At 42.8% G+C, this 16803-nt stretch overlaps 1 protein-coding gene across 1 annotated transcript in view; it reads right to left on the bottom strand.

The window, feature by feature from the left end:
• Positions 1 to 16094, bottom strand: part of TCF3 (transcription factor 3) — a 71587-nt gene extending 55493 nt beyond the window's left edge. Inside the window, exons 1-4 of the mRNA XM_015809938.1 lie at positions 16091 to 16094; positions 14658 to 14731; positions 11807 to 11903; positions 2106 to 2170 (exon numbers count right to left, since the gene is read on the bottom strand). Coding sequence (XP_015665424.1) covers positions 2106 to 2170; positions 11807 to 11903; positions 14658 to 14731; positions 16091 to 16094 — 240 coding nt within the window. The remainder of the gene's footprint in view (positions 1 to 2105; positions 2171 to 11806; positions 11904 to 14657; positions 14732 to 16090) is intronic.
• Positions 16095 to 16803: the final 709 nt, after the last annotated feature.

Raw genomic sequence — 16803 nt, 5'->3', positions numbered from 1 at the left:
AGCCGTCCTCGCACATCTGCTTTGAAATTCAGCAGAAAAATATATATATATGTATAAATCTGCCTGTCTCAGAAGTTTTGGAAAAATTGGTCTAATGTTTTGAAGAAGAAGAAAAAACACAACAACGCTCTCTTCTTTCTCCTGCCACCATTTTAAGATGTTATCTTATTTTTCCTTTAGAAGAAAGGAAAGATTTACATGCAAGTGTGACTGCAGCACAGCCCGGCTCAGACAGGAACAGGTGGAGATGAGATGGGAGAGAAAATATATATATATATTATAAAATTCAGCCATTACTCACCGGCCATTCCCTTTCCCAACTTAGCACCCTCCAAATGTGTTGGTTGGGAATAACAACTGTAATTCCCAGTTGACATACCCATTAGGAATGATGAGAATTATAATCCAAAATATTTAGAGAACATCAACCGGCAAGAATGACTAGCATAAACTGTGAAACTGAGAGGATCTCTCATTCATATTGTGCTTGATTCCTTCAATAAATCATTTGTCTAAACCAGGGGTAGGCAACCTTGGCTCTTTTATGACTCGTGGACTTCAACTCCCAGAATTCCTGAGCCAGCCATGCTGAGGGAAAAGGGAGAGTTTCCAAGCTGAGCCATGCTGGCTCAGGAATTCTGGGAGTTGAAGTCCACGAGTCATAAAAGAGCCAAGGTTGCCTACCCCTGGTCTAAACCATGGGTCTCCAAACTTGGCAACTTTAAGACTTGTGAACTTGAACTCCAGAATTCCTCAGTCAGCCATGCTGTTGAAGTCCACAAGTCTTAAAGTTGCCAAGTTTGGAGACCCATGGTCTAAACCTCATCTCTGTGACCACATAAATCATGAAGGATGAAGATCCAAGTCCGTTTAGCCCAGCATTCTGGGCAGACTGCAAGAAACCCACAAGGAGAGCCAAGGGGTATCAGCTTACAGTGCTCAGAAACAGGCAGCTTTTACACTGTAGCAAAAAAGACTTATTTTTTCGATGGAGGGGGAGGGAAACACAAGGAAGTGGAGGCCAAAGGTATCTGAACATGGGAACGTAATGCAAACAAATAGTAGCAGAATATAAACAAGTAGCAGATTTAAAGATGTCAAAATGATGATTGTTCCTTTCAAACTTTGTGTCACTCCGTGAGTGAGATGGGCGGTCTCCAACACAGACAGACAGATAAACAAACAGACAGAGATGATATAGAGATAGATGATGGCTAGACAGACAGACAGACAGATGATAGAAATAAATGATACATAGCTAGATATATAGCTATAGATATATACACTGGTGGGATTCAGCCAGTTCGCACCACTTCGGCAGAATCAGTAACTAATTTTTTGTTGCCCAAGCCCAGAATGGACTTCCGGAAGCGGCATCTACAAAGAGAACCGGTTATTCACATATTTGAATCCCACAACTGGATATATAGCTATAGCTATACTGATATATAGATATAGACGGGATAGGGATAGGGATGGATAAATTCCATTTATGAAGCTGCCCAGATCCTGATCAGAGTTGAGAAAAACTGAATGCTGGATTAGCATGACTTGGTCTGATCTGGCACATCTCTTTTGGATAAACAGTGTAGGCTAAATTTGAAAGCCAGAGAGCTTCAGCGGTGAATTGTGGATTCCCCCTTGGAGGCTGGATGGTAGCTCTCCCTTGTGGACCTTTTCAAATGGGGAACAAGTAGCCCCACTCCTCCTGTTGAGGAATGATTTAGCGGTTTCCTGAAATGAGCAGGGGGTTTGGAGTAGATGACCTATATTAAGATCCCTTCCAATTCATATGTTCTGTAATTCCCCCCTAGAGAAAAAGTGAAGTTTACTTATCCTGCTTATGAGAAAGAAAACAAACATCTCTTTGTTCTAAGACAGGAGTCCCCAAACTTGGCAACTTTAAGACTTGTGGACTTCAGCTCCCAGAATTCCTCAACCAGCCATGCTGGCTGGGGAATTCTGGGAGTTGTAGTCTACAAATCTTAAAGTTACCAAGTTTGGAGACCCCTGTTCTAAGAGATCAAGACTTTGCTGAATAAATCTTTGATTAAAAATGCTTCAAATTAATTAATTAACTGAAATAAAAGAGCAGTGCTGCTTACCTGATTGATAGCTGGCATGCCTGCATCTCTTCCAAATGGGTAGTTGCTTCTTTCTGTACCTTTTCCTAGAGATCAAAAATCAAAGAGACAAAAGTCTGTCTGGGGAAATATTAGGACAGTTGAAAGAAAGTATGTATCCTGGTGATGGAGATTAATCTTCCAATTCTATTCATCTTCCAATTCTGTTGCATCTTTTTATCAGACATTTTCAAAACCCAATTCCACCTTCTAAAAGTCAAATCAGGGTTAAAAATAAGACACAATTCAATAATACCTCAAGACAACCTATTTATGTACAGCAGGATTTCCCAACAGTTCCCCAACAGATGCTGATAAAGAGAATTTTCTATCTAGTCTCACCTTCGATTAGCTGGGAGCAAATCGGAAGTGTTGGAAAACTACCACAAATGGAGACATAAGTCAGAATACAGGGAGAAAACAAAGATTTTCCTGATTTGCTGGAGCCTGCAGATAATCTTGTTGGAAATCCAACATCTTGGGATGTGCAACATTTCGGATTTGAAGCCAGAAAATTGCTTTGCAACAGTTGGCGCATCCTTTAAAACAGTGTTTCTCAACCTTGACAATTTTAAGGCATGTGGACTTCAACTCCCAGAATTCCACAGCCAGCAATGCTGGCTGTGGAATTCTGGGAGTTGAAGTCCACATGCCTTAAAATTGTCAAGGTTGAGAAACACTGCTTTAAAAAGTGCATGGTTTCCCAGCCTTGCATTGTTGCTGCAGGATTGCAGGAAAATATACGTTTGAGTTTAAGGAAGTAGCAACAGCACACCCTGAAACAGCTTGTTGCATATCTGGATAACTCAAAAGGATATTTTCCTGGCTGCTATATGAACTCCCAAAACAGACACAGCTTCTCAGAGGAAGTGCTGATGCGTCTTGCAGCCGTATCTGTGGCACATCTTCAATTTTGGATTCAAATCATTGCACTTCCCTACCAACAACCAATATCTTAGATCTTCTCAAACCAGCCTTATTTATTTTTATTTATTTATTCAATTTCTACAGATTCCCATCTCAATGACTCCTGGTAGATTACAATCCAGAAACATAATTAAAACACTAAGAACATCTTAAAACAAAATAAATGTACATAGCTGAGATACTTAGCCAGTTAGCAATAAAATTAAAATAAAGCAAAATAAATTAAAAAAAAATAGTGGTGCTTTTTTTCAGAAACACAAGAAGTAACACCCTCCCCCCCACACACAATTCCTGCAGTATAAATTTCTAGTTGAGAAGATCTCTCCATACTTCAGCTGAAAATATCCCATTCTCTCTATATTCTAGCTGGGAAGACTCCCATCCTCTCCATTTTCTAGTTGAGAAGACCGCCATTCTTTCCACATTCTAGCTGAGAGAAGACCCTATTTTCTCCATATTCTAGGTCAGGGGTAGTCAACCTTGGCTCTTTTATGACTCGTGGACTTCAACTCCCAGAATTCCTGAGCCAGCCATGCTGAGGGGAAAGGGAGAGGTTTCCAAGCTGAGCCATGCTGGCTCAGGAATTCTGGGAGTTGAAGTCCACGAGTCATAAAAGAGCCAAGGTTGACTACCCCTGTTCTAGGTGAAAAGGTTTGATCTTTTCCATATTCTAGCTGAGAAGACCTCATTTCATATGAGAACTCTTCTATGCTTCTTCTACATATTACATCAATAAAGCATTATTATTTCTGTGGCCCTGGGTAAAAGTCCAGATCCTATCTGAGACATGGATGAAACATCTTGTAACCATACTTCTTCCCTCTGCTAAAAACACCCAGTTCCCTCTACGCGAAATCTTATAAGGAAATGAAATAAAACATTTTTCACTGGGCCCCTTTATTCTAGAAACAATGTTTTATACTCCGACAGGATGTTTATGGGGCCTGGACGTAACATTAGACATACATTTTACACCCATGGGAAAGAATGCATGCCAAAGTCACCCTCTCACTGATGTATACACACTCATACAAACCTCAGCTTGCACTTATGGAGATAAGAATTAAAACTGTTCAGTGTTGTCATATTTTTTTTAAAGGCAAGAAAGCCAGGGTAACGCTTTGCTTTCACCAGTTTTCACAATCTCCTCAGTATCTGCCTTCTTTTTCCTTTGTTAGGCCCCCAGTCCCCCCTCTCCAAATTAGCTTGCAGTCATTGGTATTTCTCACTACTTTTAAGGTTTTCATCCTCCAAGCAATGTAATCAGGGCAAAATGCCGTGCCAGTCAAAAATACCACAAGGATTCAGACCCTGCTTTTTCCTTGTCCAATGATCTTGTCAGGACCGTATACTGCAATCTCCTAACTGTTTGCTGGCTGAACCCCTTCATTCCATCTAATTCAAAGTTTGTTTTGGGTAGCAGCCAGTTAGTCTTGGTGGAAAGAGGGGGCTCAGAAGCAAGATCAGCCTTCGTCGGTTGGTCTTGCCAGAACTTCTAACTCTGCAGCTGCCTTCCTACAGGAGGCTCCTCTGAATTATCCAAATTTCCGACCCTCCTTTCTGCATCTTCCCCCAGCTTCATGGCATTTGTTTCAAGACCCAAAGGTGGGTTGTTTTTTTTCCAAAAGGCAACTGTATTTTGTTTTTCCTTGAAGACGTTTCGCTTCTCATTCAAGAATGAGAGAAGCGAAGAAGCTTCTTGGATGAGAGAAGCGAAACGTCTTCAAGGGAAAACGAAGTCAGGTTGCCTCTTGAAAAAGCACCTTTGGAACAACCCTGACCTGGATGGTTGAGAATCTCCACAGACTTTTGTTTCAAGACTTAGAGGCTGTTGGACTTTAGCATCTGAATGTGTCTCAGAGCTCAAAATGGCGGCCGCACGATCCGGAGGGAAAGGGAGCCGTCTGAGGTCTCCGCGATCCCACAGCAGCAATCCGGTGAAGCAGATCCGAAAGTGAAGCCAAATGAGGCCTCCGTGGCCTCGTAGGAGAGTGGAAAGGTGGGGAGGGGGCCGGGCTGTAGTGCTGATCCCAGCGCTACCCGATGGTAAGGGGCTCAACAAGGGGAGAGCGGAAGCCTCCGCTCTTGCTAGGATCCCTGGGGAGAAATCCTACCTTCCAGCAGTCATCTGAAGCAGTGATCCCAGCGCTGCTGAAATGACTGTGGATGCAAGGGAGAATCCACCAAAAGAAGCTCAATACAACCCTGCTTGCTGGGAGCCAAGATTGCCACGTCTGTTAGGGATGGCAGACTCTGGGGTGGAGTGAAAAGGGGGATCAGCCTAGAATCTCTACGTAGCCATAAGAGAACGGAATCCAGTCCTCTTTAAGCGCCGTTGACTCTTTTCTAATTTTAAGCAGGTGTCTACTGTTAGTTGAGAAGATTCCTGTGCATGGGCTTTTAGCAAGAAAAAATTCCTGTGCGTAAGTTTCTAGCAATAAAAGATTCCTGAGCATAGGCTTTTAGCAACAAAAAAAAAAATCAGTTTATTGAAACTTCACCTGTGGACCTGGTCTTTCACACCTGACAACTACTCCTCCCATGCTGAAAACTCACACTAAAAGAAATGTCATTCACATGAACGCAAACAGTTTGCTCGGACCCTCCGGCCCCCATCTGGTTCAGCTGCCTGTTCTCACCATGGTCCACCACCTGCACCAGGAAGCCAACCAGTCTCCCAGCAGATGTCCTTCAGAGGCGGTCATCCAGCCGATCAAGGCTGATTCTGACTTTTCTCAAATGTACACTGGGAAACCCGGGATTGATAGAACACTTTTCAACAGCAAGCAGGCATTATGCCACGCACATTCCCATTCATTTGAGAGGCTTAGCATTAAGTAAACAGGAGGTCAGAAGGTTGTAGGGCGAAATCTTTTAACTGACCTAATTTTTTAAAAGCGGTTTAGGAACTAATTTTGCCATATGACTGCCCTCATTCTCCTCTCCGCCCCCTGCCATCCCCCCCCGCACAAAAATAGCCCTGGTGGGGTGTTGTTGTTGGGTTTTTTTTTTTGTTTTTTTTTGCCACTGTGCTGACTCGGGTTAAACCACAACAGAGACGTTCAGGAGCATCTGAAAAGCAAATGGCAAGATCCTTCCTTCTAGGTTAGAGCTTCTGTAGCTGTGCACAGGAATTAATCTTGACAAGATCAGGATGAGAGGGGAGGTAAATGAGTGTGTGTGGGGGGGGGATTTTTCCTCTTTCTCAGCTCTCTTATGGGGGGGGGGGAAGTACTTTAGAAATTAGTTCTTGGCTAAGAGTTAGTCCAGTGGTTTTTTTTTAAATCAATTGGCACGTGTTTGCTAGTAAATCCAAGTTAATAAGGTAGTCCTTGACTTACGACCACAATTAAGTCCAAAATTTTTATTGCTAAGTGAGACATTTGTTAAGCGAGTTTTGCCCCATTTTATGACATTTTGTGCCACAATTGTTAAGTGAATCACTGCAGTTGTTACATTAGTAACATGGTTGTTAAGTGAATCCGGCTTCCCCGTTGACTTTGCTTATAAGAAAGTTACAAAAGGTGATTACATCATGCTGGGACACTGCAACTGTCATAAATATGAGTCAATTGCCCAGCATCCATTTTGATCACGTGACCGTGGGGAATATTGCAACGGTCATAAGCGTGAAAAATGATCGTAAGTCATTTTTTTCAGTGCCGTTGTAACTTTGAACTGTCACTAAATGAACTGTTGTAAGTTGAGGACTAACCTGTATTATTTTTGTAGCTAGGCATTTGGGGAGACAAATTAGATACATCAAGCACTTCCAGTGCATTAATTTCCCTCTGTATTTTAGCAAAAAGGAATAAGGGAGTGGGCACATTGTACAGATAGATCTCAACTTACAACCACAACTGAGTTCAGAATTTTGGTTGTAAAGTTTTTGTGGTTATTTAGCAAGTTACCACGTGACCAAATTCTATTTTATGATTACTGTATTTTTACAATGGTTGTAAAAAAAGTCACAGCAATCAGTAAGCGAACCACAAGGTTGTTAAGCAAATCCAGTGTATCAAATGGGAGGGTTTTAAAAACCGTTTTCTGCTATAAAACAGCAAAAAATATTGTACATTGCAGCCACGTGACTATGGGATGCTGCAACTGATCATAAATGCAAGCTCGTTGCCAAGTGCCTGAAATGCAATCATGTAACTGGGAGTAAGGGGGGAGGCAGTTGTAACTTCAAGTTAGGTCTTAAGTAGGGTTTTTTTAAGTGTGTCATAACTCTTTGGTTGTTAAGTCATTGGTAAGTTGAGGACCACCTGTATCCCTAAAAATAGCAATAGCATTTAGATGCATATACGGCTTCACAGTGCTTTACAGCCCTCTCTAAGCAGTTTACAGAGACAGCCTATTGCCCCCCAACAATCTGGGTCCTCATTATACCGACCTTGGAAGGATGGAAGGCTGAGTCAACCTTGAGCTGGTGAGGATCAAACTGCTGGCAGTCAGCAGAATTAGCCTGCAATACTGCATTCTAACCACTGCGCCACCACGGCTCTACATTTTTCAACATTTTTGCAGCCAAATTTCAGAAATATAATTTTGGTGAATTCCTGGAGCTATAAAATGGGAAGGGAATACTCATAATCCGTCTACAATCTAAGCCCACTGAGTCTCATATGTCTTTTTTTGGCTGGAAATGGAGAAGAACATTTGCACGGTAAACATTTTAATTGAAGCTTATATAATTCTTACATCTCTCAGTTCTATAGAGCTAGAAAACAATAATACACTCAAATCTGTACTTTTGTGAATTCAAAAAATTGTGTTATTTGGGCAAACCCAGCCCTTAGTGAGAAATGGCTTCCAAAGAATGCAACTATTGGGAAATAGCATGCAAAAGTAAAGTTCAGTATTAAGGAAAAAAATTCATGCCAATTTTAATGCAGTCTGCCTTGAAAATTCATAAATTGGGGAAGAAACCCGGCAAAAATAACCTTAAGACTGGGGAGATAAGCTAAATGGAAGTTGTCAGATTCTCTCATTATAACTCTACTGTATGACTCCTTTTCAAAGCTTTTGGGAGTAAATTAAAATACAAACTAATTTTTCAAATAAGAATGAAATGGAAATAACAAAGGATTAGCACACCAACCAAATCGTGATTAAATAAGAAATCTGAACCATGTAAGGGCCATTAATATACAAATATACAGATCAAGGATGGGTCATTATTGCAAAGAGATGGTCAAAATAGAAATTCTGTGAGGTTTTGCCTGCAGGGATTTCTTGATTATGACACACAACAATCCTGAATCATTTCTGCAGAGTTGCAATATGATTGAGGTAATGGCATGCATGCATACCGACACACATACACACACAACAGTTAGAGCTGCAACCAATGGACCAAATTAAAGCCAAACTGCAGAGAAAAGAGAGAGAGAGAGAGAGAGAGAGAGAAAAGAGAGAGAGAGAGAGAGAGAGAGAGAGAGAGAGAGAGAGAGAGAGAGAGAGAGAGCAGTGACATCCTGGCTTTAGGATATCTTTCTCCATTTGACAATGCATTTCATCAGTGAAGAACAGGTGTGCTCCACACAGGCAATTTGCTCACCCTACTGGGAGTTTACACATGGATGCCTTCAAATCAGGCCTGCTGCTTAGACATGATATGAGGCTGTTGGGAGAAGAGAACTGCAGCCACTCTCCTTCTTTGCCCCCTGCCACCACCTCATTTTGTAATACAGGTAGTCCTCGGCTTACAACCATTTGTTTAGGGACCATTTGAATTTACAACGGCAATGAAAAAAGGTGACCTATAACCATTTTTCTACCCTTACAACCGCTAAAGCATCCCCATGGACACATGATCAAAATTCACCTTCTGACAAGCAAAATCAATGGGGAAGCCAGGTTCGCTTAACAACCGTGTTACTAACTTAACAACTACAGTGATTCCCTTAACCACTATGGCAAGAAAGGACGTAAAATGGGGCAAAGCTCACCTAGCTACTGTCTTGCTTAGCAATGGAAATTTGGGGCTCAGTTATGGTCGTACGTTGAGGACTGCCTGTATACTAAAAGCTAGCATGTTTTCAAATGCCAGCTATGATAATAGCAATCACGTAGCTGTTATTGCTTGATTTCAAGTAAGAGAGCGAACACTATCACAATGCCCAAAGAGCTACTTGCGTCAATCCCAGGACCTTTCTCCCCCGCCCGCAAATAACTTTTAGAAAGTATGATAAAATCTACACCGCTATAAGGGTGGTCAGTAGAAGTACATATGAAACAGAAAACATGTCTAGTTCTATGCATGGAACTAATATATTATGCCTTGGAAAGCAGTTGCCTTATCAGGAAGATGGTAATGTTGAATTTTGATTGCATCTCTAAAAGATGCCTGTTTCTGAAAGGGTTAAGAATTGTCAATAAGGAGACAGATTGGCTGGAGGGGGCAGAGAGGAGAGAAGGCAATTAATCCAATTAGTAGGTTGGAGAAATTCAGAATTCCACATCTACTGTCATAGGCCTTACACAGACACACAGACACACATATATATATGTATACACATACACACACACATATGTATATATATACACACACACACACACACACACACAAAAACGTGTGTGTGTGTGTGTGTGTGTGTGTGTGTGTGTGTGTGAGGTTTTTGGCTGAACTCCAGCCAAAGGAGAATCACGATTCAAATAAGCTTAACTTGGGTTAGCAATAACCATGGTTTTGTTGCCTTCACTCTAAAGTAAGGCTTTCAAGGTATCATGCAAACTATGGTTTAGTTTGCTATGCCTAGTATGTTGCTCACACTAAAGAATAACTATGCAACTATGCAAATTTGTTAGCTCTCAGTCAGAGAGGGAGAGAAGCTACCTTACACCTGTGGGGATTTAAAAAAATATATGTTTAACTATGGTTGGCATTCATTGGCTCATCTACATAAAATGCTATTTGTTGGCACTTGACTTTCCATAATCAATGAGCCCTGCCTATTGCTGTTTTTCACTTGCTGTGTAAATTAACACACTCTGGATCTTTTAACACACAATGGTTAAGAAATCCTGGCTTAGCATTATGTAAGGACACGGCCAATGTAATCCTACGCATGAGCAAAACCCAACATTTTAGTATCTTGTCCAGAACACCCCAAACAGCTTCCGGTTCAGAGGATTAACTTCCAGAAAAAAATGCCAGACCACCCCAAGGCAGCCAGATTGGCATTCAGGAGAAAGATGCAATGTTCTTTTGTGTACCCCCTGCCCTCCAAATCGCCCACATGCCTCAGCTGGGGGCCAAACATGAACATGTGGATATTTCAGGGCATGGTTCAAGGAACATAAAGGGTTTCCTTCTCACTGTGGCATTTGGAAGAAAAATGGGATTTTCAAAATCAATCATTCTATTAAGTGTATAATTTCTAGCAAGGGAACAGAGGAGGGAAGATAACATGTTGAGATTAAAGGCAGTTGGGAGGGAGGAGCGGAAGACTGTGAACCGATTAAAAACCATTGTCCAGGATGCACACCAGTTACAATGCTGGCTAGATTAGGAAGCTTAGCCCTGAAAAGGAGTTAATTGCTAGAAATAATTACTTGAAAGAGATCTACTCAGGCGGTTTGGTTTCCTTCCTAACAGTTAAATAATTCCCACCAATCTCTTTGCTTTCCTTCCCTACTGTTGATTAATTCACAAATACTCTCAGGAGGTGTGGGGGAGGGGGATCGGTTAGAGTACCTCAAAAATGTGAGCCATGAGGCCTTATATGTACAAACACAGCTTCTAAAGGAGAATATTTGCAGCTTAGGGTTAAAACGAGGGATCCTTGGTGCTGTCTGAATTTGGTTGTTCTCTTGCAGATGTTTCATTACCCAAACTAGGTACAGGTAGTCCTCGACTTACAACAGTTCATTTAGTGACCATTCAAAGTTACAGCAACACTGAAAAAAGGGACTTATGACCATTTTTCACACTTACAACGGTTACAGCATCCCCATAGTCAAGTGATCAAAATTCAGATGCTTGGCAACTGACTCATATTTATGACGGTTGCCGTGTCCCAGGGTCCCGTGATCCACTTTTGCAACCTTCGGACAAGCAAAGTCAACGGGGACGTCGGATTCACTTAACAGCCATGTTACTAATTTTGCAACTGCAGTGATTCATTTTTAACAACTGTGGCAAGAAAGTTTGTAAAATGGGGCAACGCTCGCTTAGCAAAGGTCTCATTTAGCAACACAAATTTCGGGGTCAACTGTAGTCATAAGTCGAGGAATATCTGTGACATCATCACTGTTGACGAAGTTACCTGGTCTGGGTAATGAAACATTTGCAAGAAAACAACCAGACTCAGACAGCACCAAGAACCTTCAGAAACGGCCTTGCAAGAAAAGTGATGCTGCTGGCTCCATTTAACTGGAAGCAGCCAAAAAAAACCCATTGTTGTTAAATAGGCCTGCAATAATTCTTATGAACATAAGGATTCTCTTGATCCCGAGCAAGATTGACTTTTCCCATTCTTCCCACACATGAGGCAAAGGAATCAGGAAATGGTGATGGCTGGGAGACAAGTCAAACCAGGACTAACAACCAAGGTGGTCAAGAAAGCATCATCAGAAGGCTGATGAGATGACAAGGAAGAAAGCAGGTAAGATCTACTATCATCTATCTTTCTATTTAAAATCAAACAGGACCGGTCCCATCAAATACAGCAGTCATCTTGCCGGTGGACAGAGCTCCAGATGAGCAAAAGTTTACAGTGTCAAGACTTGCTCCAAGCAGGGACACTTACCTACTATTCCAGACCCCAGGAATGACGACGAAGATATGCTGTTATGGGATGGCAGGTCCCTGTGTTCACTGTAGTGTGAACCTTCGCCATAGCCCTGCTGTAAGGAAAACAAAAATAGCATCCATATGCACAAAGTCACGAAGCACACTGCCTACCCACTCCTGTCTCAATCAACTAGGCCAGGGGTAGGCAACCTTGGCTCTTTTATGACTCGTGGACTTCAACTCCCAGAATTCCTGAGCCAGCCACGCTGACTGAGGAATTCTGGGAGTTGAAGTCCACGAGTCATAAAAGAGCCAAGATTGCCTACCACTGCTCTATTCATAGGTCGAAGACTTTGTATTTAATGCAAAATGTATTTATTATAAAGGGAAACAACAAGTGTTCTGAATTGATTTGAAATGGCCTTTTAGATTTGGTTCTGCCAACTTGGTACCATCCATGTAATTTGTAGCTTCCTAAGACCTTGAGGCCTTAGGTTGCCTACCCCTGAACTAGGCTAAGGGTATCCCAGAACCATTTCCAAATCAAAATACACTTTTAAAATTCAATTTAGTTGGCTCTTATAAAGGCCAGCAATCTTGGCATGGGTCAAATCGACTCCAACTGACTATCAAACTGTTTCTATATACTCTCATTTTCCAAGTTTTGTTTTTTTTCCCCCTTCTGTTCAATCATGCCCGATTCTCAAAGACTGCCTGGATAACAAGTCCCTGAAGTTTTTTTGGCAAGGTTTTTTCAGAAGTGTTTTGCCATTGCCTCCTTCCTAGGCTGAGAGAGAGAGAGAGAGAGAATGATTGGCCCAAGGTCAACCAGCTGGCTTCTTGCCCAAGGCGGGACTAGGATTCAGTCTCCCAATTTCTAGCCTGATGCCTTAAACCAGTGTTTCTCAACCTTGACAATTTTTAAGGCATGTGGACTTCAACTCCCAGAATTCCACAGCCAGCATTGCTGGCTGTGGAATTCTGGGAGTTGAAGTCCACATGCCTTAAAATTGTCAAGGTTGAGAAACACTGCCTTAAACACTACACTAGACCGGCTCTCAGCTGAAGTGGTGCAGAAGTTAAATAAGTAAACACACTTCCCTTAGGCTTAAGCTATGCTGCATCAGGGTTATGGAGGGAAGTGAGGAAATCACAACAAAACCTCAGCACATACAGAAAGTCTCCATCATAAAAGGCGGAATCCACCTCAGAATGAGATGGGCGGCTTCTAAATTCCATAACTAAATACATCTGGTGCTCTCCAGAACAGAAAAGGTTCTGGAGAGATCATTATCTTCACCTGCTATTATCATGGGAAAGAAAATAAGCCGAACGTAGTTCAAAAAAATGGATGATTAATGCTGGAAGGAAGACAGATCAAACTCAAAAACAAGATGACCAAACAATTAACTCAGATAGCTAAGCAGAACCTTAAATTCATGGAAATCTTTTTAAGTGTGTATCAGCCATTCCATTAGGCTCCATGGAATAAACCTCAATTTTGTTAAAATACCAATTCCTTCTTCAGGCTCTGTTTTTCTCTCGACTAATTCCATTCCAGCAGATCATTTTATGACCTGAACTTAGCTTGAACTGCAACAGAACTTTAAGAATGGATTCTTAAGTCTGTCATTTCATCTTCCTTCTTCATCCCTTTTTCTTTCTGTATTAGACTATAACAGTGGTGGCGAACCTATGGCACGGGTGCCAGAGGCGGCACTCAGAGCCCTGTCTGTGGGCACATGCGCCGTTGCCCCACTCCTAGGCCTTCAGCTGGGTTTTATAAAACCTTTTCGCTTTAGGCCTCCACCGCCGTGTACACAAAATAAAAGGTTCAATCAATCAGTCAATTTCAACTTCTTGTGGGAAAAAAAAAAGATCTTGCAAAATTGGAATTGATTGATTGAACTTTTTAGTCCCATCCAGTCTGCTGTTACCACCGCAGCCACGCCCACCCAATGGGCCACACCCACCCAATGGGCCACGCCCACCCAATGGGCTGCACCCAATGATGCATAAGTGGGTTTTGGGTTGCAGTTTGGACACTCGGTCTCTAAAAGGTTCGCCATCACTGGACTATAAGCTGAATGAGCAGCACCAATTTTACATTATTGTACAGTATGTAAGCAGGTCTGGGAGCTTCAGGAGCTAAAGAGTAAGGTTAAAAAAAAATCCTGTAACTATGATCCCGCTAAGCATATACAAACAAGAAGTTTGTTGTTTTCACCTCCTGCTTGTGGATCGGTTTCCTATAGGACAGTGGTTCTCAACCTTTTTAATGCCGCGACCCCCAACCGGTCGTAAGTCGAGGACTAAACCGGTTGTAAGTCGAGGACTAAACCGGTCGTAAGTCGAGGACTACCCAACCGGTCGTACGGCGAGAACTTTCCCTGCCCGGGAGCGCCGCGCATGCGTGGTTCCGCCCCCTGCGCCGGCCGAGGCGTAGCTGGCAAGCGGCAGAGATGGAGCAGGCCGACCACCAGCTGGCCCAGCCCAAGGGAGGTAAGGCACCCGCCGGAAAAGGGGAAAAAAATGGCGGACAAAAAAATGGCGGACAGCCTTGCTTGGCAACCCCCATGAAATGGTCGATCGACCCCAAATGGGGTCCCGACCCACAGGTTGAGAACCACTGTGTAGGACATGTGACTGGATGCTCTCAGAAAATAATTCCTTAAAATTAGATTTGATTCCTCAAAATTAAATAGCTCAGCAAGAATTAAGTTGAGAGGAAAGCTACTTTTCCTATATTTTCAGGAAAAAAAAGGAATTAGAGTAATTCACTTTCCCATCCCAAAAGACACAACGTGTGGACAAACCCACAAAGAACCATTTGCATCTTGCAATGAACAGATCTTCCTGATCCTTACCCTGACTTGGTCAAACGTGGAGTTGTTCTGATCTCCTGTTGCCCAAGAACCTGAGGTCGGTCGCTCATCCAAACCTTTCGGGGAAAGAAGAAGAGAAAAAACAAAGATTACTTTGATCTACAGGATCTTCAAAAGACAGACTCTCTCAAAGTTAACTCTTCCTTTCACAAATACAAAAATATTTGGATGAAAATCCCAAACCAACACTGACTTTTCCTGTTTTGCAAATTTTCCACACAGATTCAGCTTCAAAGGAACCTCAGTTGATATGTTTGGCAAAATTGTGAGAGGGCAAACTTTATTTAATATTTGTAACACTCCAAGGGGGTTGTAACACAGACAACTTACCTTCCCCAAAGCTGCTTTGGCTAGAGCAGGGGTCCCCAACCCCTGGTCCGTGGACCGGCAACAGGCCGCAGCATGCCAGAAACTGGGCCGCACAAACAAGGAAAGCCCCATCCACGAGATGCAGGCAGCACACAAAACCACGCCCCCTCCGGTCCACGGAAAAACCTCTCTCCACGGAACTGGTCCCTGGTGCCCAAAAGGTTGGGGACCTCTGGGCTAGAGGAACATTACAGGAAAGGAGGTGGAAAAATTCAGGATACTCAAATTATGAAGGGGGGTGGGTGGGAAGGAAGCAGTTAATGGAATAAATTATTTTCTTCTCTTAGCCAAACCTAATTGGTCCATCATTTATGTTGTATAAAGAAAAGAAGCCATAAGTGGTCCAGAATGAGACATATTGGCACCATCACCTTGGCCCTGCCATCTTGCCATGGCCATGTCACCATGGCTATCTCGTCGTGGCCATTCCGGCACTGCCATCTCAGTGCAGAACAAATCACCATGGGAAACTTGCCATGGGCAACTTGACACCTCCCTTCACAAGAGGCGGTTGTGAACCACAATGTCGCAACAGGCTGCGTCTCCAGATCAGGGTCCAGCCTCTAGCAGGCTGGCAATTTGTCCCGCGCTGAGATGGCAGCTCTGAGGTGGCTCCATTGAGGTGGCCATGATGACGTGGTCGTGGCAAGACGGCCACGCTGAGGTGTCATAGATGTCATAGACCCTGGTCATCATCAAGAAGGACCTTCCTCTTTTGCTGACATCTCCATCCCATTTCAGCCCTGATTGAACTTTACCTGCTCCCAGATATGGAATGAGGACCCCAAAAAGCAAACCACCTTCCCCAGAAGTCTGAAGAAATGTTGCAGCAAAATAGACCTCTTTATTTCTCATCCACGCAGAGATTTAATTCCTGGTGTTTCTTATGGAAGTTGTAGCACAGCTGCAGATTACAGATTCCGGGAAAGGGTTATGGACATCTGCTTGGGAAAAGCTTTCTTAGGTCTCGCTGTGGTACTATATACATTCATGAACACTATGAATTCTCCATTCCAACTGAGAATTCTGGGAATTTTAGTCCTGACGCATCTCGAGGCTGCCAAGTTGGGGAAAGTCCAACTCAAATACTGCCATAAAGTACAAGAAGGATCAAGAATGTACTCCTGGCTTCCCTGCCGAGGAAAATGGCTTGAGATGAGCTAACTGCCTTTGGAAGAAGCTATTCCACTATTTTTGGTCTCCTTAGACTAGAGCAGTCCCTCCCTCTCAAGTTGCCAAGTGTTTTTGTATGGGAACAAGGTGAATTCTGCAAATAAATAAATAAGCAAAGTCCCTATAAAATGGGAGGTCAATCCTACGCTGGTCTCCTCCCTTTGAACAATTGCAGGCAATTCTAAATAGGTCAGAAGACCGTTTTAGTCCTGTTGTAGGAGACCAGGCTGAGCCCGAGGGAGGGGTCAAACGTGTTATTAGTCTCGAGTCCCTTCAGGCTCACAAGAGATCTAAGTCCAGCCCACCTTGAATTCCACTGACTCTTACCCACCGCCAATTTGCTTTAGCTGGTAGTAGTTCAGATTCTTGTAGAAAGCTTTAACATACAATAAACCTGCATATTCATTTGGACTTCCTGGACTCCTGATTTCCTGCGCTTCACACCTGCTCTAATATGATTGCAAATCAAACCATGTCTGGAACAAGACTGTCCCCTTCCATGTCCAAAATATTACTGGCAGGGAATGTTTTGTGTGTACAATGGGTATTTTTCCTTTCCAATAGGATATTTCCACTCCTTGACTGA

This window comes from Protobothrops mucrosquamatus, unplaced genomic scaffold, assembly GCF_001527695.2.
Source record: "Protobothrops mucrosquamatus isolate PMUCROS unplaced genomic scaffold, P.Mucros_1.0 scaffold6, whole genome shotgun sequence".
Lineage (NCBI taxonomy): Eukaryota > Metazoa > Chordata > Lepidosauria > Squamata > Viperidae > Protobothrops > Protobothrops mucrosquamatus.
The sequence above is the reverse complement of the archived record's forward strand: the minus strand, read 5'-3'. Positions and strand labels throughout refer to the sequence as shown.